At 34.3% G+C, this 25780-nt stretch overlaps 1 protein-coding gene across 2 annotated transcripts; it reads right to left on the minus strand.

The window, feature by feature from the left end:
* Nucleotides 1-493: 493 nt before the first annotated feature.
* LOC100245313 (uncharacterized) lies at nucleotides 494-25082 on the minus strand. 2 transcript variants are annotated; one of them, XM_059735310.1, is made up of 23 exons: nucleotides 24906-25082; nucleotides 24485-24697; nucleotides 23701-23731; nucleotides 23364-23545; nucleotides 19214-19373; nucleotides 18358-18454; nucleotides 17674-17843; nucleotides 14254-14420; nucleotides 13952-14140; nucleotides 13751-13840; nucleotides 9615-9695; nucleotides 7115-7258; nucleotides 6858-6940; nucleotides 6423-6564; nucleotides 6246-6329; nucleotides 5077-5238; nucleotides 4901-4988; nucleotides 4579-4656; nucleotides 3044-3110; nucleotides 2841-2940; nucleotides 2000-2116; nucleotides 1868-1924; nucleotides 494-767 (listed from the first exon to the last, which is right to left on the minus strand). In XM_059735310.1, the coding sequence occupies exons 1-23, from the start codon at nucleotides 25011-25013 to the stop codon at nucleotides 615-617; spliced, it is 2763 nt and encodes a 920-aa protein (XP_059591293.1). In that variant the 5' UTR covers nucleotides 25014-25082; the 3' UTR covers nucleotides 494-614. The 2 variants fall into 2 exon arrangements, with proteins under 2 accessions (XP_059591293.1, XP_059591292.1); XM_059735309.1 differs by lacking the exons at nucleotides 494-767; nucleotides 1868-1924 and having other exon boundaries at nucleotides 2064-2291.
* Between the last annotated feature and the right edge of the window lie 698 nt (nucleotides 25083-25780).

Here is a 25780-nt window from a genome sequence, read left to right on the forward strand (position 1 = left end):
TCTAATAGCAATTAAGGTTATTTTTATAACAAGTTTAAGATATTTTCAGTTTTTTTTATAATATTTTAAAAAATATGAAAATTCTTTGAAAATTATTACATTTTACAAATATACCTTATTTAAATAAAAAATAAACAAAAAAATGTTTTCATATCCAAATTTTCAAGCAGAATTTTATTTTTAAAAATAAATAAAAATGATTTCTAAAAAGGTTCTCCCACCTTATTTTAGATCTATTTTTTTTATAAAAAAAAATTGATTAAAAAAAGGATTTAGCTAAGTGATAATGCATTAAACTTTTACGCATCTCGGAGCGCATCTCAAATACCAAACCTTGGTAACACGTCTGAAGATGTTTCTTTGGTGAATTGTCCTTCAATTCGAGCGGGGCCCAATTTTCAATACTCGGGACAGCCCAAGTTTGGACCCATCCAACAAGATTTATATCTTTATATTTTCACTTTTCAGGATATTGTTACCATGAACAAAAAGATTGAAACATTTAGAAGGAAATTTATACTATAGTGAAGCCAAAAAAAGAAAAAGAAAAAAGAAATATAATTATATTCACATTCCAATCATACGGGAAACTTAACATATCACAATTTTATGTCCTATCTGATGATTATTGATGGAGCTGCCGGGAATGATGGCAAACGTTCGCCTAAAAGTTTCATGGTTGACTGCAGATACTTGTTGTTGGAGCTCAAACAGAGCTGGGCAGTTTCCATCAGCTTGGAGCAGATAGGTGATATTTCCGGGCTTACCTGCCCAATGCAGAACAAGGAGAAAATAGAAATGTTAGCTAAATGGTGAGAATAAAATGGAAAACACATAATCAACATTAAAGTCCTCCTCTTCGTGGGTTGCTGGCAACTGTGGCATAGGCCATGTGTTTGCTTCAGCTTTCCATTCTGGGGAAGGCTACAAGGGCATTGGGTATAGGTTGGGATGGAAGGTAGCTCATGAGCACTTATCCAGTAACTTGGTAGAGACAATAAGATGGCAGTTTGGGTACTTTGGAAGATCCATTAAAACTTTTAAGTGGAGTAAACTCAAATTTTGGAGCTGCCCATGATTACTATCGATCAGACAACACCAAAGTACTACTGAGAAACAGTTTGACCCATGGAAAATGTCTATTTATAAGCAGTAAAATGCCCATTGGGGGACGAAAGGGACGAAAGTTCTTTTCACACCACTTGGAGGTGAGGCCAAATAATAACATGGACTGGTTCATGTTAATCTACCAGATAAAATTGAAAGCTTAAGGTAATCAAAGCCATCCATTTGAAAACTTGCTTTCACCCTGATGCCATGTTTATAACCATCCAAGAGGGTGCAACTAATTAGAAGATTAGAAGCAACCACAGGGCAGGTTCAACCTCCATGAGTTGGTCTTTCTGACTCAAATTATTATTATTATTGGGAAATTAAATATTTAGAGTTTAGGTTTAGGTAAATTACCTTTTTTTTTTTTAGTTTGACTATGATTAAGAAACTATTGGCTTAGGGTTGGTCCTTAGGACCCTACAGATACACGGCTTTATATAGGATTTCATTAGAGTGAAAAAGTGAATGGTGAGTTTTGAGTGTGTATTTCTCAAGTTTAATAGTGAATTTGATCTCTCTCCTATGGATGTAGGCAATTACACTGAACCACATAAAACTTTTGTCTTTTCTATTTCACTTAATCTTGCCTGCTGCATTTGGGTGTTAGGATTTTCCCAAGACCATGTGCCCTCCTCCATAGGGAAGCATTTGTATGCATGTTTTGACAATACAGATTTCTAAAGTTCATTTTAATAATACTGAATGTAGTTACTAAAATCAAGAAAATTGGTTAGGAAATGATAGAGGTACATACTTTGAAAGATGATGCAATGCAGTTGCAAGCTTCAAGCGCCATGCTTCCCCGAGCAGCCTTTATTCAAGGGTTACAAGTCAGAAAATAAATAAGTAATTTAATGCAATAATAGAAATTTAAACCCATAGGTACCTGTGAAGGCTCTTGTTGGATGACATTGCACAGTTCCTCTAGAACAAACTCAGACAATGAAACAAGATCTTGCAAATAGGTTGAATCACCAAAGAACAATAGGTCATTGCCCAGAATCTGGTCAAGAGAGATATTAGGAGCCACAATGTAAATCGAACATTTGCATAGACGGCACTAGTTAACAAGGCTACGCGCTTTTATTGCACAGTTCCTTTAGAACAAACTCAGACAATGAAACAAGATCTTGCAAATAGGTTGAATCACCAAAGAACAATAGGTCATTGCCCAGAATCTGGTCAAGAGAGATATTAGGAGCCACAATGTAAATTGAACATTTGCATAGACGGCACTAGTTAACAAGGCTACGTGCTTTTATACACATGCACCTCAAAGTGTGAAGCAACTTCGTAACCATCATTCCTTGGACAACAATTTACTTCCTTCATGATCAATACAAATAATAGCGAACAATAATAACCATGAATGCGTGCTTGCATGCAGGGGCCCATGTGCATGTGTTTCATGAATTAGATGGATATCATGGAACATAGTCCATTGCCTGGAAATATTCACTTAAAGAAAGTGAATAAAAACATCTGTTAACCAGATGTGACAACATAAGCAGGAAAAGTGAATTTTGACCTTTCACCCAGAGTGTGAAACCATCAAAAGTTTTCTCCAATTTCAGGCACTGCAAAAATTTGATCTTCCACAATGGAAAATTTCAGTGTTACATCCCTATTCAAAAATGATTTTCCAAACTTGGAAGTTCTGTTTTATTTTCATCAGCTCTGGAATTGATATCAAATTTAACACCTATGAAGATAAAAGGTGCCATTACCTCTATATTATCAACATTATATGGGAGCTTATTTTGGGATAAAGTTGCTGACAATGAAATAATTGCACATAATATCCTTGCCCTCATTTTTGGTGTTATCCTGCAGCAATGTGTTAAAACAATGATGAAAAAAAACCAAAAAGAAAATGAGAAAAAAAATTGCCCAATGTTTTCAACAAACAAAGATGTGATATAACATATACCATGATTGGGAACTAACGAGGGATAATATGCTCTTTGGGATAAAGGCAGCTCCTTGCTCAGGATTGCCTTCAAATGGAAATATTAATCAGACAACATTCCAATAAAAAAAAAAATATTAATCAGACAACATAGTGAAAAGCAAAAAGAAAAACAAAATCTTATGCAACTTTAAAAGCAATTCTGGTAACACCTTCCATTGCAACGGGATCTGCATAAGTCAATAATAAGCTAGGAAACCAAAAATAGAAGAAAACCCTCATCATACATCATGAATATGAAGCATCATAAACCTGAGTGAACTCAACTGGTTGAAAGGGCAAGACAAATAATGTTGTATCCTAGTCTTATATACACCTGTTGTCATTGGTATTATGTCAAGTGTTTAAACAGTATTTGAAAAGCTCATTAAGTGTGGGGGGTGGGGGCGGCAGGCTGGGGGCCATTGCTTGGTCCACTGATAATTTTGGGCTCTAGATTATGAAAACGCAAGTTCGAGTCTTTGTGCCACTTCATGAAAAAATGCTGAGGGCTAGATATGTTACTGATCCACTCCATTCCACTCAAAACCCAAAAATGGGACCAGCATTATAAGTCAACCTAAATCCTATTATGGAGTAAAACATAAAATGCCAAATGGTAAATAAATAAATAAAATTGCCATTATTGCCTTAAAATTTTAAATGGAAATTGCATGTAGTTTCTAATTTTATTATTTCACTTTTTGAGAAAGTATCTAGCACCCAAGTTGTACTGCAATGCTAATCTGGTAGCCCTTCCATCGAAATCACACTACACAGATTTTTACAATCGAATGTCAAAGGTAAAAAATAAAATAAAACTAAACTTAAATCAAAGGAATTTCTTAGAAAAATCTTTTTATTGATTTAAATTGTCCCCAATTACACCTAAAACCAAGCTCTCTCTTTCTCTTACTTTCATTTCAATGATTTTTTCCTTTCACATTTTTCTTCCAACCAATTTGTCCAAGAACACCGTTGAACAAGTCTTCCACAGACCATCCATTGTGAATGTGCTCTTTCTCCACCTCAAACAAGAGATCTCACAAAGTGGCACATGCTCTATGAATAATATTCATTGTAAAAAACTGATTGAAAGTGTTGATCAATGTTCATGAGAAAGACAAAACTTGATTTTAGACATAATTAAGGAAATTTTGAATGATTAACCATTCTTTTAAAGAATTTCCTTCAATGTAAATTCTTTACTGTTTTTTACCATCTGAATCCAACTAGTATGGATCTACATGGCTTAATTTTAATAGAAGGTTACACCACATCAACATGTTGACATGATACAAGAGAAGTACTGGATACTCCATCCCATTTCCCCCCTTTCAATTTTTAGTTATGGTGTAAAATAAAAGTTCAGCAAATAAGGATAAGAAATCTAAATGCAGTTAGTATCTCTAAAATGAATATTAATGAAAAGAACACATAAAAAATCAGCTTAACTTTATTTGCATTATGCAACACAAATTTTCTAAGGAGTTAAGAAGAAGAAATATTTTAGTCACCTGGAACCATAACCAAGAGGCTGCACAATTTTCGTATCAAGGAGAGAATTCCATCAACATCAATCAGTATTTGAAAACCTACATGCAAATAACCAATTCATCAAACATATATCTAGGAATCTACATCATTGACAAAAAGTGGGGAAAAAATACAAAACAAATTTTTGAAGAACAACAAAAACCTTGAATAAACAACATTTATGTTCAACATCTTTAATCATATAAAATCTAGTTAGATGGTTTTAAATGCAACTAATCATTTCAAGGAGAGAAATTAATTATGTTAAGAAGATGATGTGCAGCAGAGATGTAATGAACTAACCATCCATCAGGTCTAAGGTTTGTAAACATCCAAGTGCTGAGTCTATAAGTCCATCTGAATGAGAAACTAAACCACATACCAGAGCAACCTGATATATTGGAACAAGAATGAGTATGATGTATGTGATTAAATCAATTTGCACCATAACCAAAAAAAAAAAAAAAGCGAAAAATTACCTCTGCTGTCTCCAGATAAAGGTTCAACTGCTTAGGACAAGCTGAAATAGAAGGTATTGTAACTTCACTGAATGCTATGCAGGATTTGACAAAACTAATATGTTTTTTGGCCTCTTTCATAGCTTTAATTGCTAAACAATTGCAGGAGTGAACAAGCGTTTCCTGAAAGGAATTGGAATGCTAAATGAATACTCGCAGGAAAAATGTATGGATTTTGATGGGAAGCCCACCTTCACCATAGACAATTGTGGTCTGGTTTCTAAAGCCAGGATTTCTCCCACAATGGTATCTTGCAAACACTATTTTAAGGAGAAAACCTTGTAACAGTTTCCATGCTAAATACAGGAAGCAAAATAAGCATTTTAACAACATTTGAGTGTTCCAAAAAATAAGTAACCCATGTGATTTCTTCTTTTTTTTTTTCCCTCTTTTTTGGCTCAGTAAACTGTTGGTCATTTTAGAATTGCTTGCTGTACTTAAGGACTCTGTATCTATTTGTTAATCCAATTATCCTAGCAAAAAAATAAATAAATAAATAAACAAAATAAAATAAAAGAAAAGAAAAGAGTTTTTTTTTTAAATAAACAATCAAGCATTTCCACATCACTATCCCACATCTATATGCACAAAACTTTATCTGCCAGCAAATAATGTACATACCCCTCACTCTTACATACCAGGCAGTCTATCTTGAGCTCTAATATTTCATATATTTAGTACTCTTGATCATAAAAGTGTGAGGGATATCAATGATCTATTTTTTTTCAAATCCAGGAATGTAATAAATTTCGTCAAAGAGCAAGTCCCAAAGAGTCTAGTGTGATATTAAAAAAATATGTGAAATTCCAATAACGGGATCAGTTGCATGAGGAACTTTGAATATCTGCAAAGTTTAATGGCTGTAAAATACATAAAGATAACTCAAGATAAAGCTTAGTGAGCATCTGAATGTCTAATTAGTATCACAAGTCATTAATGCTTCAATAATAACAGAAATTTGATGACTATGGGACACCAGTTGTGTCCTAATTAAATTATTGCCAGTGTGTTTCATTCTATGACATACAATGATAAACACTGACATGTAACAAAAAACCCTAATGGGCATCATTCTTTCACATTTTGAAAAAGGAAAAGGAAAAAAAAATAAAAATGAGAAGAAAACAAACCTTAAGTTCCTCTATGTTACTAAAAGCTCCACGGCATTCAACTAGAAATGTTAAATGGTGTTCCATCTCTATCCCATAATCAACCTTACAACAAATCAAATTGAAAGCCATGAATAATCACACCTTCCAAAAATTTGAACAAGGCAAACACACACACCCACACTTCGAAGAAGTTACCATTTGGACAAAACGAGATATTAGGCGTGCTGGCTGTTGATTATCATTATCCTTCATGTTAAACAAATCTATACCATCATGAAGAGACTGAGAGATTTCAAGAAGTAACTGTATGGTTGCTGGATCATGAATGTAACCATTCCTGCCCAACAAAATATGGATAAGATATAACTGCTCAACACTAAGAGATGGCATGAGTACTTTCAACATGACACAGGTATAATATTCACTAGTAACAAGGAAAAGGAAAATGGAAATCACAAAGTCATTTTCCTCCAAGATAGATGGCAGTCAACCTAGCTCAAGCAACACCATGTCATCAAAACAGGTAAATCATGGTCAAGAGGGGTTCCGTGCAGTGCAAAAATGCCAAGGAGATGGCTAGACCACACTAATTAGGATGTGGATATAAAGTTACTAAACAAAAAATAATACCTTGTTGCAATATTGAGAATTTGCATATTGATGATGTTCCTTGAGCTTCCGTACATTACATCTAAGATCTCAACAAAATGGTTCTACAAAATAATCAATATAATTTTTTCACATCAGTAGTCCAATATTATACTTCTACTATGGTATCAAATTACAGAACCCAGAAATTAAAAGCAAATAAACAAATCACTCATTTCTAAATCCTTAGTAAATTCAGGGTATGACCACAGCATAAAGGAGTTCGACAGGAGGCATACCAAAGCAAATATGTCTTCTAAGTTATTAAAATGAGCAAGAAGCTTTGAAAAAATGGATTGCAAGCTTCCCAGTTCACTTTCATCAATCTCTTTATTGCATGCTCGCTTTGAAACACCTTCCAAAATGGCATCCAGATAATTATCCTGGCATAAATTGATGGATAAGGAGGGAAGTAAGTCAAAATAGAAGATAAATAGCAATATATCCAAATTCAAAAGTTAGTTTTCAGGATTGTTAGCCTAGTATACATTGTCAGCTCATAACCTAACAGTTTAAGCTTTAGGAAAGTTGATAGCATAACACAGTATCAAAGCAGTAGTTAACTAGAGGTTTTGAGTTCAAGTCTTTCCTACTGTTTATTTCCCCATTTATTTATCTGTAACTGCTACTGCTACTGTGAGGGATGTTGTTAGTCTCTTATACTAATTTGTTTCTCCACATTCAAGTAAGGGTCCACATGTAAGGGAGGGTGTTTGCCTGGCATACATTTTGGCATACATCCTAACTACTAAATAGATTCAAATGAATCTGGTTATAATCCAAATATAGTAAAGGCAATAAAAGATTGAGTCCAGAAAGCACATCCAAAATTAACTTGACTCAAACAATGTTCCTACCCATTTCATCGGCTAAATGAATCCCATCTTGCTATTAGTTCAATCTACAGTCCTATTTTCTATTTAATCACAGTAACCATGTTTTTTTCACAACCTGTGTCTTCATAGAGTTTCCCCTTGTCATATCACCTACACCTTGAGCCATATCACTCCTTATTGATGTAACTATTAGAGACCATTGAATGTGATGCAGATTCTCAATTAATGTCTTTCATATGACCTACAATCAGTGCAAACTCTATTTCTAATGTGTACAGTTGTGGTTCTACCCTTTCCTGTTGTCACACATCTGTCTCAATAACTTCTTTTTTACCATTCCCATCCCATGGGTATGTTCTTTCATGCCTAATCAACTGAAAATTCTAACAAATTAATTGTTAAGTGGCTAACTTATTGCTTCAATAATTCAATTCCATAAGCAACCAAACCTTCTTCTTCCCTAACTAGACTTCTATGTCATGCTGGAGATTGCATGAGGCCATTTTCATCTTAAAGTCCTGAAATTTGCGAAAGAAATTGTGTTCCATCATCTTCCGAAGATGGTCAACCAGCCACAGCAAAGCATTTTATAGAATTTGCCATCTAATCAATTCAAAATATGCTTTCTCAGTATGAATGAAAGCTTATAAACTCCAAACACAAAGTTCAGTAGTCTAACCCAAGACATTTGCTGGTAGAACACACCTTGGTTTCAATGCTAGTCACTGTGGTATATGCAAAACCAGCAACTAACAGCAGATCAACTGTTAATCCATTGCCCCTTCCTCTTTTCTGTGTCTTACCCATGAGATAATTGATTTTTTTTTTTTTTTTCTCTTCATTACAAATAGAATTGCCTGGGTTTTCCTGCCAAAGTTGGGGGTGTTCCCCTTATGGCATTCAAGGCTTGAAGCAAGAAACAGAACAAGTTGGGGAAGTTACGGAGCAACTTCTAGTGCTCCAGATACAATCATTAGTACTATATACACTGAGTGTACCCAAAATAATGTTATATTTTAATAGATATATAAACATAAAAGCACTTGATCAATTATAGTTAACTAACATAAATAATTAAGAAAAATATCTAGTATAAATTTCTGAAAAACGTTCTAGAAACTTCAAAGCAAGCTTTGAACTTTATGCAGTCCTGTACTTGGTTACCTTATTATTCTCAAACAAGTTTCTCCACCACGTTGAATTTGAAGGAATTCGTTTAGCAGTTATTTTGGGACTCAAATTTTAATCATGTCATGATAACTTTATCATGGAGAAGTCACATGGTATAAATTACCTTTATGCTGAGATATTAAAGCTTTTTAAATTTGCATGCTAGTCCTAACATTTAACAAAAGAAGTGAGGATGAACATTCAAAAACATAAATTTTTGTGGAATTCTCTTTTGAGATGTTGAACATTTTTGGTGGTGCAACTTGTTTTGAAACAAGAATGAGAAAACCAAAAAGAGTGACTCTTTGGTCACCTTATGATGTCAGCATGTGATCCATATTTCTCTTGGAGGAAGTAGAAATCCTAGTAGCACCTAGAGGAAGAAATGTCATCATAAGAAGTATGCTTTTCCAGCACACCATTGGTTTTAATCTAGTTTATTTGTCAGGGAACCACAGGTGGTAGCAAGAGTAAGGAAATTTCTGCATAATATGTAAGTCTAAACGCTGACCTGAAAATCTACAGTTGCAGAAACAGATCCGTTTTGTGGCCACATAAAAAGAAATTACCAAAAGTGTGAATTTCAATTAAATGCATTACAGCTTAGAGAATCATCAGACAAAGACATCCTAAAACAAAGCTGTACAAGAACAACACAACATAAAAGCTGGTTCAGAAGATTTAAACAAAATACAAACAAATGGGCTGCAAGTCACAAGCCACTCAAACTTACCATCTGATTTTGAAGAACAATATCCACATAAGAATCCACCACTTTCAGGTATTCATCAAGACAATTAAATTGGGCAACAACCTGAAAAAGTAGATGTTATCAAATAAACAATGAGCTTTCAAAAATATTTGAGCATGAAATTCTGGCACATTTAGAAAAATGAATCTAATGAAGCTCTAATTCAATGAACAAAAATGTTTAACACTTTAAAGATATAAATAGTCATTGCATCCACCACAAGATCTTGGGATGTAGATTGTTCTAATGATATGAATACTATGGGAAAAAAATGTCCTAAGGCTATTTGACAAGTGCATAGGTAGTCCACAATGGTTTAGCATCAAACTACTAACCAAAATTTACATTTTTTAATAGATACTGCAGACTGGAACTAGGACTAGACAAGCTCTTGTTTTTTGGATTTGAATCTGTTTCTGTTTCCGGTGATGAAATAATGCTGTGACATCATAGATTAGGCCACCCTAATTTTCCTTACTCAAAAAACTTGTTTCCATCGTTATTAAAAAATAAAGACCCACTTTCCTTTCAACGTAAAATTTGTCGAATTGCCAAACATACCTGTGATTCTTTTCTTCCAACAACCATACAAATCATCAAGGCCTCTTTTTGTTATCCATAGCAATATTTGGGGACCATCTAAGGTAACTAATATTTTAGGCACTAAATGGTTTGTAACTTTTATTGATGACCACACAAGGCTTTGTTAGGTATACCTTTTAAAAGAAAAATCTGAAACTTGCAAAATATTAAAACCTTCCATTCAATGATTAAAACCCAATTTCACACACAAATCCAAGTCCTTAGGAGTAACAACAGTCAGGAATATTTCCATTCTATTTTAGGAGGTTATTTAAAACAAAATAGCATCATTCATCAAAGTTCTTGTGTCAATACACCTCAGCAAAATGGCCTTGCCAAGGGAAAAAACTATCACCTCTTAAAAGTTGCTCGATCCCTCATGTTTACCATGTGCGTACCCAAATACCTGTGGGGAGAAGTTGTCCGACATGCTGTCTGATTAACTGACTCCCGAGCTATGTCCTTTAGTATCATACACCTGTGTCCGTCCTCATTGAGTCTTAGCCCAGAATTTAGATCACTCAACTCCTTACCCTTGAAAACATTTGGATATTTGGTCTTCATCCATGTTCATTACCAAAATAGAAGCAAACTCAATCCATGAGTCATCAAGTGCGTGTTTTTGGGATACTCTCTAGCCAAAAGGGGTACAAGTGTTTTTCTCCAATCATAAAGAGATTTTCTGTTTTCAATGATGTTACTTTTTTTGAGTCCTAACCGTACTTTTCTACTAAGATTATTCAGGGGGAGAACCTTGAGAGTGAAGAGGGTTTCAGGGAATTAAAATCACAGCCTAGTAGTATCCCATCTGCCCCTGAACAACCTGAGTCTAGAAATCAACCTGAATCCGAATCCATAGAACTACCTAATTCCACTCATCTCAATCCAGTTGAGCCTACTATATCACTAACTCAACACATTTCCGAAACATGGGGAGATCCGGAGAGACAAGAGCTTTGTGTCTATAGTAGAAGGATTAAACCTCAAAGGCAGCTGCCTATCATGGAACCACACTGTCAAAAGCCTGAACTGAGTGTGACAGATTTGCAAAACAATCCAGGTATTTTAGATTCTGCCCACAAAAATTCAAATCAATATATCTCTGAAACTAGATTTGCCTATAACCCTTAGGAAAGGTGTAAGATCTTGCATTATGCATCCCATATCCCACTTTGTGTTGTATAAAGGTTTATCTTCTTCTTTTCAAGACTTTAATACTAACATTTCTTGTGTTGAGATTCCAAGGTCTATACAAGAGGCCCTAACTGTCTCTAAGTGGAAAAATGCAGTTTAGGAGGAAATGAAGACATTGAAAAAAGAAATAATACCAAGGAACTTCTTTAATTGCCAAAAGGGAAAACTACAATGGACTGTAAATGGGTGTTCACCATCAAATACAAATCATGCGGGACATTTGAGAGGTATAAAGCATGTTTGGTTGCTAAAGGTTTCACTTAAACATATGGGATAGATTACCAAGAGACATTTGCACCGATTGCAAATTAAACACTATACAAGTCCTCTTGTCACTAACAACCAACCTAGACTGGCCTCTTCAACAGTTAGATGCCAAGAATGCATTACTAAACAGAGAACTGAATGAGGAAGTTTATATGGACTCGCCACCATCATTTGAAGACAATGGAAGAAATAATCTTGCCTACAAGTTGAAACGGTTCCTTTACAGTCTGAAATAATTTCCCAAGGCATGGTTTAAGGGATTCACCAAAACTGAAAAAAGATCACCATCCTTATAGTGTATGTTGATGATATATTTCTCATAAGGAATGATCTTGAGGAGATGGAAAGACTCAAAGGCTTTATGGCTAGAGAATTTGAAATTGAGGATCATGGACCCCCAAGGCACTTCCTTGGAATGGAAGTGAAAAGGAGCAGAAATGGTATTGTACTCTCTCAAAGAAAGTGTACTCTTAATTTACTGAAGGAAACCAGTATGCTCAGTTGCTACTGATACATCGATGGATCAAAATAAAAAATTGGAACACATAATAATGGGACTCCTGTGGACAAAGGTAGATATCAACGACTTGTGAGTGAGCTTATTTATCTTTCGCACACTCAACTGGATATTGCTTTTGCAATGAGTGTGGTAAGTTAGGTACATGCACGCCCCTTGTGGAGAACATCTAGAAGCGATGTTTCAAATCTTGAGATATCTCAAAATGACACCTGGAAAGGGACTTTTCTTCAGGAATTAGAAGAGAGAAAATTAGAAGCCTTTACTAACATGAATTGGGTAGGATCAATCGAAGATAGGCAATCAATTTCAGTATCCTACACCTTTGTTTGGGGAAATCTTGTCACATGGAAAAGTAAGAAGCAGTCAGTGGCGACTAGAAGTAGTGTTGAAGCTAAGTTCAGAGTGATGGCTCTAGGGATTTGTGAACTGGTTTCGTTAAAAAGGCTTCTAGGAGAACTATGTGTGACTACAACTAATCCAATGTTGTAATACTGTTACAATAAAGCAGTCATTAGCATAGCACACAATCTCATTCACCACGATAGAACAAAACATGTGGAGGTAGACCGTTATTTCATAAAAGTTAAGATCAAAGGAGGGATGCTTAACGTGGAGTATGTGCCTACAAGGGAACAGGCAGTAGACATCCTAACAGAGGGACTACCTCATCAGAACTTTGATGAGCTCACAAGCAAGCTGAGCCTACTGGACATATACTCCCCAGCTTGAGGGGGAGTGTTGACGAGGAGTTGGAGATAACTCCAAATAAACTCTAGCCAATTATCAACTAATTATTCGGTTACTTTATTAGAGTATTTATTTGTTTTTTTATTTTAAATAGAGACATGTAACCACCTAGTCTTTATTCTTCTGTTTCATGGTTTCCTAGTCCTTAGGAATATTTTATTTCTTCGTAATTATCTTCCTGTATAGACTACCTACTTATTTAGGACTTGCATTCTCAATAAAATATAGAATAGAGAGTTGCATTTCCTCTCTGATTTCATCATCCTTGCATCAAACTCTTGCCACCTGAGCAAGACCTCAATGGCTATATTCAATTATATTCTTCTAGCTCATCCAGCATTTTTGCTCGACAGATTTGCCCATTCTCACAGAGAAAAACTTGGAAGTCTTTCTGCACTCCAAGGATATAAAAGGAAGCTAATAGAACATACATAGGCTAGTCTCCTAGTGTCTGGTGATACTCTAAAACCATGGGGAAGAGCAAACATATGAAGGGCAAGTGAAAATTCACTAATGTGTCACTAGTTTGCCACAAATATATGAAAGATGTGGGGTAAACAAACTACCTTGGTGAAGACCAAGGATGAAATAGTAAGTGCATTGACAAATCCAAAACAAACAAACAATTAGACCAAATATAATTGGAGATAGGACCTACGTAGAGAAAAAATAGACAATATCATGAAGACTTGAGAAACATTTATTTTGATAGGTAAAAAAACAAGTCAGACCAGAAACACGCATGCAATGAGCGCAAACAACTGGAATTCTGAACATAAAACAAGTCAGACCAGAAACATCTGAATACCTGAATAACTTTATCAATAATGGCATTGATCATGTCCATTTGAGATCCCCTTTCACCCAGTCTGAATCCAAGCAACCTATAATTTAAACACTGCATATTTAAAAGTTATGACTGTCTCAAAGGGAGCAATTACAAAACAGAACACAGCTTTGCTATAAAGGTAAGCATGTGTGCATGACATGAGAATCATATGAACAATACCTGATCAAAAGAATAGTCATTGCAGGACTCAATGAGATGAAGAATCTCTGTAGCATTAGAACTGACTACTTCAGTTGGAAGTTCCTTGAGTAGATGATGGAGAATAATTGAAACAAATGGGAATTTTCCAAACAATTCTGATTCATTTCTCCCTAATCCAAGCTTCACAAGTATGTCACCCACTTGCCTCTTTCAATATATATTAGAAGCATGGTTAAGTATATTATTGACATCTAGAAAGTTTGCCACTAAAATGGTTTAAGAAACAAAGTATGACAGCCATATGTAATTCCATAGCTCACCTGAGATGCATCCTTAAATATGCATTTCATAATATATTCAATGGTTGGTTCCATCAAACTGACAAGCAACCTTTTGTTTGCTGAAGAATTTCCATGTGTGGCCTCTTTTTCTGATATCATCCTCATTAATAAAATTTTGATGTCATTGATGCAAGATATCAGGTATCCTGTTATGAAATTGTCAAACAAAGAACAGCATAAATTTCCACAAGAAACTTGGTGGTGTGTTATTGCATGGAGAGGTATATCAGATACTCAGTTGCAGAATTGCCCAACAAGCAATTTGGATGATTCTCCTCCAGATCTACATTTGTATCAATATTGTAATTATGCACATGCTTTGTATTTGTAAAGATTGAAAATGATTGTAAACTATGGGATTGTTTAAATTTTGAGGGAAAAAAAACAGGGAAAATAAATATAATCCATCCAGCCAATGCTGAAAAAAGGACAAAATGCAATTTTTTTTTACTCAACATGATACCAAAACCTACATGTAAAGGTTAAGATTCAAAACTCAAGCACATGACAGGTGATACATTGACATGCCAGTGTTATTTAAGATACTTTACCAGTCTAACTACATCCAGTATTTGCTCTGTGTAGGTTAATAAACTGAATAACAAGCCAGAAGTATAAATGGTTCAGCACATGCACATAGAGTTATGGGCCAAATATTACAAATTATTATTATTATTTTTTTTGTATACACAACTTAATCAAATGATAATAATTGGTAGTAGCTCAAAAAATAAGGCAATTCATGTATTAAAATTCTTAAGGTTTACTAATCCAAACTTTAACTAGTATTTTTTGTTAATATTAATAGCTTATCTAAAAATAAATAATCTTACCAACAATGGTCCATAATAATACAAACATGCAATAAATGAACATTTCTTCAACAACTGGATCGTATACAAATTGGATCTACTAAATATTTTATGGGTGTCTAGAATTGGTATAATCTCAATTGTTTTTGCAACAATACAATTAAGCAATCATAGAGGATGTTTTCAGTCAAACTGGTAAAAATGTTGATCTTTAGGAGGGAAATCATACTTGATTACCCACTAAGGTTTGGTGATATTCTACAGACACCCTCTGTTGTTTATGATATTATACTAACCTCCCCCAAGGTTTTGGTTGCCCTACTGTTAGTCAACCAAGAGTTCACTTACACAATCTGCTGATGTCAACCAAAGTTTTCTCAAAATCTCACTTTACCTTTCCTTTAAATTCACTACAAATTAATATATAAATTAACCTTAATTAACTTCAAACAAAATAATTTAACCTTAAATTAATCTCTAAACTAATTCTAACTAAATCAAATCCTAATAACATTCTTCATCTTGCTCATCTTCTCTATCATGAAAACCTCAATCTCTCTTCATCCACTTTAAGACTAACACCTAAAAATCCTCCTCTTCATGTCCATCTTCTCCATCGTAACAATGGTGTGTTGTGCTTTCTCCATCTGCTCCAGATGTGAGAGCTTGGCTTTTATCTTCATCAAGTTTATTGTGGTGAAGTCTTTCTTTGTAGTCTTGTCCAATCATTTTGACCCAATTCCTTTCCTCCCTACTAATTTTGTTTGGAAATCTCGAGTCCCTCTTAAGGTCAAGTCCTTTGCTTGGTCAATGGCACACAAGAAGATAAATACCAATGATATGCTATAGTTGAGAAGATCCTACAAAGTCCTTAATCCTGATGTTTGTATGTTGAGTAATGTTTTACGTTGTCCATTGACTTTGGGGTTGTGACACAAATTATTTAGATTGGCTAAGTTGGATTGGCTTCCTCCTAGGAGTATTTGTGACATGATGACCATTGCATATAAGGGATTAGCAAGCTCCAATACAGGCATAATACTGTGGCAAACTGCTTCTTTGCCTTCGATTTGAGTTGTGTGGTGAGAAAGAAATGCTAGGATTTTTTAGGATAAGGCAAGGATTTCAAAAGTTTTTTAGGATATCATTCATTTCCTTGCTTCCTTTTGGGTCTCTTGCACCACAACTTTTAAGGGCATTCCCCTTAATGTAATTCAACTTGATTGGTTGTTAGTGTGTAGGCTTAAAGGTGTGGGCTAGCAAGGAGAGATTGTTATGTGTTCTTTCCATATGGTTTATGGTACACCACAGGTGTATAGGTTTACTTAGTATTTTGGAGGATCCAATTGTTTAGTTCACTGTTTTTGGGAGGATTTCTCATCCTTCTTTTGTACTTTTTAAATCCTTATTTAATATATTACATTGTTGTTTCTCATTAAAAAATAAAAAGGGAAAAACAGTGGTGTGTTGTGCTTTGCAAGACCCTCCCTTTTATCTTAATCCTTTAAAACCTTAATCATTCATTATCTTCATCACCATCTTCTTCATTTATCTTGCACATCTTTTTTTAGAGTTTCTCTGCATTGGGCATACCCACATGTTTTTCCATCTATTTTATGCTTTTTATGCTCTAGTAGTTGTGTGTCTATAATTTCCAGCAGCAATCATGGCCAACCTACTACTGTAAAGTCTGTTTTTCCCCAATTTTTTTCTCAAAATTTTTGCTTCTTTTGGAATTATTTCATAATTTCAATTTAAAAAAAAAAATCTAGTGATTTCAATTATTTGGGGCTTAGGTTTGTTTAAGAACTTGGATGTTTGGGGTTTACAGCCTTTTGGTATAGAAAGATTGGTTGGAGAATTTTATGAAAGAAGAAGAAAATAAGAACAAAACTTTGTTTTCTTTTTCCCTTTGGTCTCCATTTAAGAAACAGTAGCCATGGCTGCTCTAATGTCCCTTGTTTTTGTTTTCTACATTTCCTTTTTGTACATAAGACGAATTTGATTTTGGAAAAATTGAACCAGGGTCTTTTTCTTTTTATATGAAGAGTTTGATTTGCAAAAAGGAAAATAAGGAGAAGAAAGGGAATAATAGAACAGAAATATTAAAATAACTAAATAAATACAAATATAAATAAAAAAAGAAAAAAAACAATGTTGTTTGGCCTTTACTGTGAGTGTGGACATTTTTTTCATTTCACATCTCTGTTAATGGAGGGGTCAAGGTACAAACTCTAACAGGAGAGGTCAATGTAATCTTGTAAACCACAGAGTATCCAAGAAATATCACAAAATATTAAGGGCTATACATTTAATTTTCTTCTTCCTTTTTCTTTCCCCTCTTTTAGGCATATGGTAAAATGTTTATAATAATGCAATAGATAGGGCAGGAATTCACTTGGATTCAGTACTCCAATCTGGATTCAACATAGATGATGGACCAGAACCCACTCCATTTCATTCCCTGTGTATGATTACATGCAAGCTGGCAATTTTGAGCGTGTATTTGTACAAATGCATGTACAAGGAATACACAAATTACTTGGAGAATGTTTGTATGTGCATTAATGAAAAAGAAAATGTATACCTCTATCACATGTGGGCAATTTCTGTGCACAATGCACCATATACAGACGGCAATATGAAGATGCCAATGGATCTGCTACACCTCTAGTCATCATAACCAATCGATTGAGATTGTTTATGGGTTGGTCATGCAAGAAACGACAGCAAGACAACATTGCTAGCTCTAAATAACTGAAGAACAATAGGACATAAACAGCCAATAAAAAATAAACCCAAGAAAACTGAAATCAAACTTTAACAAGCGCAAAAATGACTAGTGCAAACCAAGGAAACAAAAGAAATTCAGTCAGAAAACTTAAGAGTTCCTAAAAGGATTCTTATTAAATTGTAACAATGTGTGTAAGAGGAACTTATGTTTATAATTATGAAAAACTAAAATAAAAAATAGTTGTTTTAAAACCATTTTCAGCATGAGTTACCTAGGTATGAATAAGGATATAATCCCTTAATATTTTTCATCTATGAACAGATGCAGAGATATTTCCATCTGACCTAGATCCCCAATAGACCACACACATAACATACATCAGCAAATAAAAGTATGAGCCAAAATTTCAGGCTATATGCCTATGTCAATGAACAATGAACAATGTTACATGAAAAGCATCCTTGAAGCACCTAGAGATATTGAGATCGAAGAATATAGAGAATATAAGGAATGAAACCAAGCATATAAGGACTTCACATGCGTGGAAGAAGCTCTCGAATGGAACCAATTTTGCAGAACCAGTTGTTGCAAGTTTCTTTGGCATCGAGGCAAATATCGCTTGCCTCAAAGCTCTCTGCATAAAAGAAAATTAGGTTTCAGGCAAAACTTTCTAAATGTCACAATAATAAACACAATCAACAATATGTGAAAATCTTATAAGGTTCTAAAAACAATCAGAAACAGGAGAAGTTGGATTTTCTGCTGGTAAGTGTAAGTTTAGCCAAGCATTCATATCCCTGTTGCTAAGTTGTTCCATTGGCCCCTAGATAACAGCAAAAACGTATTCATCTGCTGTGCTATTTATTTACGCAGCATTACAAATTTATAATCTTGCCATGATGAATCATACAGCTTTACTAAACCAGATACATGATACAACAGCATGGCACCAGGTTAGGTCAGAAGGTAATCTATGTTGGACATGGATTCCATGCCATTGCCCTTGTTAGATGAATTACTAAAGAAATCTTAAGAACCTTAAGATGTATTTCATTGTCCTTATTACATAACCTAGCACAAGATGTTTAAGAATTTTAAAACAGTATTATAAGATAAAATGAAAAGGGTCCACTAAAAATTTAATCGAACCTAGTTAGCCGCGAAGGTCCTTTCTTTTTCTTTAAGTATTAACTTACCACAAAGTTAGCAAGTACTAATTTCTCATCCAAAAACTAATTTACTAGGATTTTGAAACTATGTCTATTGAAATGATGGTCAGAATTTGCTAATTTAGAAAATACCATATCCAAGCGTAATGAGCCACATTATCGACATGCAGAATTTTTCGATTGCATTACAATGGCACATGAAACTGAGAGAGAGAGAGAGGGACCTGATAAAGAGCAGATAGGGGTTCCATCTTCGGCAAATTCAGCTTTCCGCTTGATGCGCTCCCAAACCATATCCCCCAGCATATCCATTACATCTGTAGCTAGAACAAACAGTGTAGGATAAAATTGTAAAACAGATGTGTCCATCAGAAGCCTAGCAACCTGCAGAACAGAAAAATCAATTTTACACAAATCAAGTTATCATCCCTGGTAGGGTGGTACTCTCACACAAAAGGGGTTCTGGGAATGACTGTATCAACAGTGTTGAGTTTTTTTTTTTTTTTTACATATATTGAGACTTGTACAAAATTGGAAAAAGAATAAATGAGTATCAAGCCAATATACCAGCTTGAAGTAAGGCCATGTTATGATAAGAACGTGGGATGGGATACAGAAACATCTCGTGTGGCTGACAATTAGATAGGATAAGTTGATAGGTTAATGGATCTGGGAATTTTTATTTTTATTTTTATTTTTCATATTTTCTCTATATGAGATCTTTTTTTTTTTTTTTGATAGATAAACCCACAGAAAATATATTAGATAAAGGGAGCTTAAAAGACAACCCAAAGCATACAGGGAGTATTCATGAGTCACCAAAAGTTCTCTATATGAGATCTAATAATCCCATATAGAGTTTACTTATCAAAAAAAGAAAAAAAGAAAAAATCCCATATAGAGGCGAGATACATCTTTCATGAATTAAAAATCCCATTATCTTCATCACTCTCCATTTTTTCAACCTAAGCTATGCCTAAAGGCAAATAGGTCCTTCTATTGAGAATTACTATTTAAAAAAAAATAGATAGAGAAATTCAAGTGACATGCATGTAGCATAGGAGTGACATTGCTTCAAAAAAAATTTAGAGGCTAAATTGAGAGACACGGGTGAAAATACAAGGGTAATTTTTTTAATGTAGCCAAAAAAATTAAATTTTTTCTTTGGAAAAGAAAAGAACAATTTCATCCACTACATTACATTTACAAAATTTTAATTGTTAAGCTATAAAGTTTCCTAAGAGCTTAAACTATTAAGATATAGGCTATAAACTTTCCTAAGAGCTTAAACTATTAGGATATAGGTCCACAATGTACACTAGGCTAACACCCTCTCTCACATGTAGCCCCAACCAGCACGTGCAGAAACAATTTAGCAGTTATGGATTACAAATAAATAGATGGGAAAAAATAGTGGGAGAAATTTGAATTCAAGACCTATAATTAATTATAGCTCTGATATTGAAAGAGCCCTGGTCACAGTAGAGTCAACCAGTCAATTCGTTGTCTTTTAGGGAGGATGAATCATCCTTCTTATGTATTTCTTTATACATATTTTGTTTCTGATATATATAGAGAGAAAAAATAGTGTGAACCAGAAGTTGTATACAACCTGCATAAAGTCCCTATGAAGGTATTTTGTCTTGCCTAGAGTTTTTGGGTACCAGCATAACTTTTGTAATACAGCCTTAAAGGGCCATCAAGGAGGTTGCCCAGCTCATCCTGGGTTCACAGGTGACACAGCCTTAAAGGGAGCAAACCCTCCTTGTGAATTCATGCCTTGGGTTGAGGATCATAACAGTCACCTAGCATCTATAAAAGCAACATATAGCAGAGAGAAAGGGGAGGTTCTGAAAAAAAAAAAAAGGGAAAAGACAACCATGAAGAGTGTAGAAAACTGGATTTATGGAGAAGATGATTTGAGGAAAACCTCAGCCACCCTTGTGAATGCAGGACTGAAGGAAGCAGTAGAAAGTGCCAACACACAGCGGAGGGAGCATCACAATTACAACAGATCCATATTATTTTATATCTCAGTAAGTAAACAGAATATAAATTCCATCATTGCTAGATCTACATCACACATATGATTCGATGAAGAATGAGACAATCTGAGGAGATGGATGTTCAGGAGGGACTGATTTCATGATTATTAAGTTCTCCCTATGCCATTCTTCATTATCCTTTGAATCATCAGGAAGGGAATGATTAGACAAAAACTATAACTTGCCCTTCGCCCTAAGATATACTTTCACAGCATTGGATCAAAGTAGATTATTAGATTCATTCAGTTCAACGATAGCAATTTGGGTACCAGTATTATCTTGAGTTGGTTTGAACAGAATCTGGATGCTACAAACATAAGATGTTTTTTTATAAAAAATAAATAAATAAACAAATAAAAATAATAAAATAAAAATAAAAAATAAAAAATTGGTTGAAATAGCTCAATTGGACAGAAAAAGGAGCAAATGCGGTAGCAATCACACAAAGAGCACGGTCAAAAACATCAGTAAGCAAAACTCATTGACTAAGTAGTCATCATAAAAAAGACCACCAAGAGATTGCCTACAACAAAAAAGAGAAGAATGCTGAAAGTCAATCAACACATTTTGGAGAAGTAATTTATTCACATTTTGGAGAAGTAAGAAAACTCTTTTTTTTTTTTTTTTCTCAAACATGAAGCAAGACACAAATTTTTATTTAATTAAAAATTTTAAAAAGGTCAAAAATCATCCCTATCTTTTATAAAACTATCTTCAAAATACAATTCCCAAACATAACATTTAATTGCAGAAACAGTAACTACTTCTACTGCTAAAGACAGAAGTCAAATGATATCCTAAACAGGCCCTTAATGTCGAAGATTTGTTTGGCTACCATGGTCATCAAGACAATAAAAGTGATGAAATGGATACTCAGCTACCACCTCATGATAAGCCACATTATGAGATTGAGTATGCCATCAAAAATCAAATTGTACCAACTCATCAAGGAAGCAGATACTAGAGATTTTTAGTGAAATAGCCATTGATTTTCAAAAGCTCAATCCTGACCTTTATAAATTATATCAAGCATCCAACTAATCAGAGTTGAGTACTTCCAAATGGGAGGAGTTTCTAGTGATCCTCCCAATATGCAATTAGAAAAGGAAGAAAAAGTCAAATTTTACTCTTTTAGATTCTTTGGAAGCTTTTGTATTAGAAATGTCTTCTTAAAAGAAGTTATATTACTAAATTTTCTATCTTCTTAAATGTCGCTTTGAGTCCTTTTTAGAATTTTAAATTTTTTCGTTATTGAAAACTTTTATCATACAAGGTTTCTATAAAGCCTTAAGTTTCTAATTCTAATTCTAAAAAAATATAAAAATAAAAATATATTGTACTTCTAATTCTATTATTTGGAAGATTTAGCAATTTGAGAAAGAAATAAAAGTTTTAATAAATTACCGTATGGATTAAGTTTCTTTTTTCATGCTTTTGGGAGTTTTAGGATTCTCTAAAGCTAAGAAATAAGCCTACTTGCAATAAAACGATACTGATGATGAATAATAACAATTTTTCTACATATTTGCAATTTTCAGTTGCGAAACTCCACTGTTTCTCTTTTAAGTGAGATTCCCAAAACGCTTTAATGAGATTCTAAGATTTCATTCTTTTCTTGTACTTTTATGCTTTTTATTTATTTTTCCCAGCTGCCACAGCCCTTAATCGCAAATCCTCTCCTTAAATCCTAAACTAGTGAAGTCCTAACCAACCTATTTGATTATAGACAATCAACCTAGGAGGTCATTCTACATCATAGACCTTGCGATGAGATATGTTTTCCACTTAGGTTGATATTCTATGGCGAAAAAAAAATTATTATCATAGGATTTCATGTCGTATTGGAGATAAATCAAAAAATATGTCTATCCTATCTGGACTGCTTGTCAGGTGTACCAAACATCTAAATGTTCAAACTAAGTCACATGTCATCCTGTTGATTTCTGTTGGCCCAGCCTGTCCCTGTCAAAAACAGATACAGCTACCAGCTATTAGAAAAACTTTTCTTTAGTCAAGCAAAATTTGCCCAGTGTATTTCCATCAATAGTTTCACCAAAATGGAATTTGCAGTCTCCAACAGGGGGCATCATTCTTCTGCCATCCAAGCCAAAAATGAATCCTTAACATTCTAATTGATTTCTAAGGAGATTGAGGAAAAGAAATTAAATTTTCAAAACTTAGGAAAATTGGGGTTGAAGCAGATGTTGTAAGATCAAATTTATTGTTTTTCCAAAAAATTCTCAACAATCCTAAATAGAGCATAAAGGAGCAAAATCTAAAATAAAGTTCAAAAGAAAATATGCGAACATAAAATTGCATCAATTCTTGCCTTGATGGATAGCTTCAACGATGTTACACGATCTTCAGCACGCCAGGCACGACTAATTTCATCTTTAAGTTCATGTAATCGAGAGACATACTCCTGCCATGTGATGACCTTAACACCCTCTTCAGCAAATTTCTGTGGATCATCAAGCTCCTGTAGATGCATACTTGATGATTTCTGATATGCTGCAATTTTTGTCACCATGTAACTATGATAAGAGACATTACAGTTTTCCTAAAAGACAACTTGGCAAGTGGCAAGCAGACCTCATGGGCCAATATTGCTTGCCAATAAATGAATATGATTAAAAAAAATGAATGAAAAAAAAAAAGAGCCATACCTTTGCCACTTTTGACTATTACATCAGATGTCTGCAAGAGCAACATTGTCCCCCAGTTACAAGTGTAACAGAAAATAAAAGTAGAATTTCAATGAAGCCACAAACACTTTAATATAATATAATGGGAGAAATATAAGTCCACCACAACTGCATTACTTTGCCATTATTGAATGTTGCAAGCAGAGACCTGATAGCCACATCTATTTTCCTACCTTACGAAATGAGTTTTCTGATTGGCAATATTTTCAAGCACATTAAAACCAAAAAAAAAAAAAAAAGGATTAAGCCATTAAAATTTTATGTTTGAAACAAACATGAATAACTGAGAAGAAAGAATGGATGTGGCTATAAAGGTATGCATATGTGTATGACATACACTTCAAACACCCCATATTTAAAAGTCATAACTGCCTCTATTCTAGTTTCAGTAGATCACTAAACGGAATACAGCAAGAGATCATGGCCATACATCAAGAAAAAGCTAGAAGAAGCTTTCCCGCATTCAAGTCATTTCAGAATTACAGAAAAACAAAATCTTCTTTTGATAAGATAATTTCAAAATTCCACAAAGCTACAACATTTCCCAATTTCTCATTGATTGGGCAGAATAGTATTCATGGTGAGCCCATTAGGACGCGAATTCTAATTATAATCCAATGAACAAAATTAAAATCCGCGAAAAATACTTCCATCGCAGCATAATATCTTTTCAAGAATGAAAAATGCTCAAGACTGCAACATGATCTCGGAACATATATGAATATAAAAGAATTGACATGCTTACTGTTGCAATTGAAACCATTTTGGATGAAGAAAACCTCTGCATCAACAATCTCTTGAAAGAGGTCCATTCTTTTGCTTGAACTTGAATTGCATCAGCACTGGATAGCCCTGTGGTTGAAGCGTCATTTTGTAAATCCTCCACATCAATTGCATCAGCACTCGGCCCTCTAAGCGGATCATAGAAATCGATTTTCTCGTCATCCACGACCTCAACCTACAATAATAATCAAAGAATTCTATCTTTGAACACAACAATCAAATCGCAAGCTAGTGAATTGATGCATTTTGAAATTGTAGCGCAAGAAGGTTCAGATGTTGAGATATAAGATGAAAAGTTTTAATTTGTTTTATTTTCTTCTGATTTTTCTTTCGATTTCTATGGAACCAGATGGGGGGTTAAGGTATCGCAGGGAGAATTGGACCTTGTGGAGAGGTGAAGATTGAGAGGAGAGTGGATGCGTGACGGCGCGTGAGCGAGGGAGTGCATGGGCTTCTTCTTCAGCTCTATAGTTTCGATGCCTAAACTCCATTGAGGCCACTGACGCTGCCGCTCCGGTCCCCGTCACTCGTGTTCGCTGGTGCTCTTGTTCCACAAAACGCACCCCAAAAGAAAAATTAATAATAATAATAATAATAATAATAATAATTATTATTATTATAATAAATTAATAAATTAGTTATTTAATTATTTACTGTTAGTGCATCATATTGCTAAGTTGCTCACAATTTTGTTCGATTTATCCACTCTGTAATTAATTTGCTGTGATATAGGTAAGTATAGAATGCTTTGAAAAAGGCTAATTTGTATAACATGTGACATAAAATAGACCTTAAGGTATTTTAAATTTAGTATAAAGTTTGTATTAATTATTAAATTAATTTGATTGAGGCTTCAAGTGCTCGAGTGCTTGAACTTGACTCTTCAGCATCAAGAGTGCTTGCAAGCATTGAAAGTGGTTGAGCACTTGTTACTTAGCATTCAAGCATCAAGAGCTCCTTCAATCCTTGAAGATTGTTATAATATGTTTCAATGGATCCCCCTCCTTGTTTCAATCTCATCACCTATCTCTTAAGATCATAGACTTGAGAGGTGTTAGTGCCATTGAAATAAGTCATAGTAATAGTATCCCACAAAGCTTTTGCCATTAGAAACCTAATGAAGTTACTGATCAAACTCAATCCATGGAATTGATAAGTCATCCCTTCATAATTGCATTTTCAATTCTCCATTTCCTAAAATTAGGATTTGTTGGTCGAGGCTATGGAAAATCCTTATTTACATATCCCAATTTGTCTT

This window comes from Vitis vinifera, chromosome 19, assembly GCF_030704535.1.
Source record: "Vitis vinifera cultivar Pinot Noir 40024 chromosome 19, ASM3070453v1".
Lineage (NCBI taxonomy): Eukaryota > Viridiplantae > Streptophyta > Magnoliopsida > Vitales > Vitaceae > Vitis > Vitis vinifera.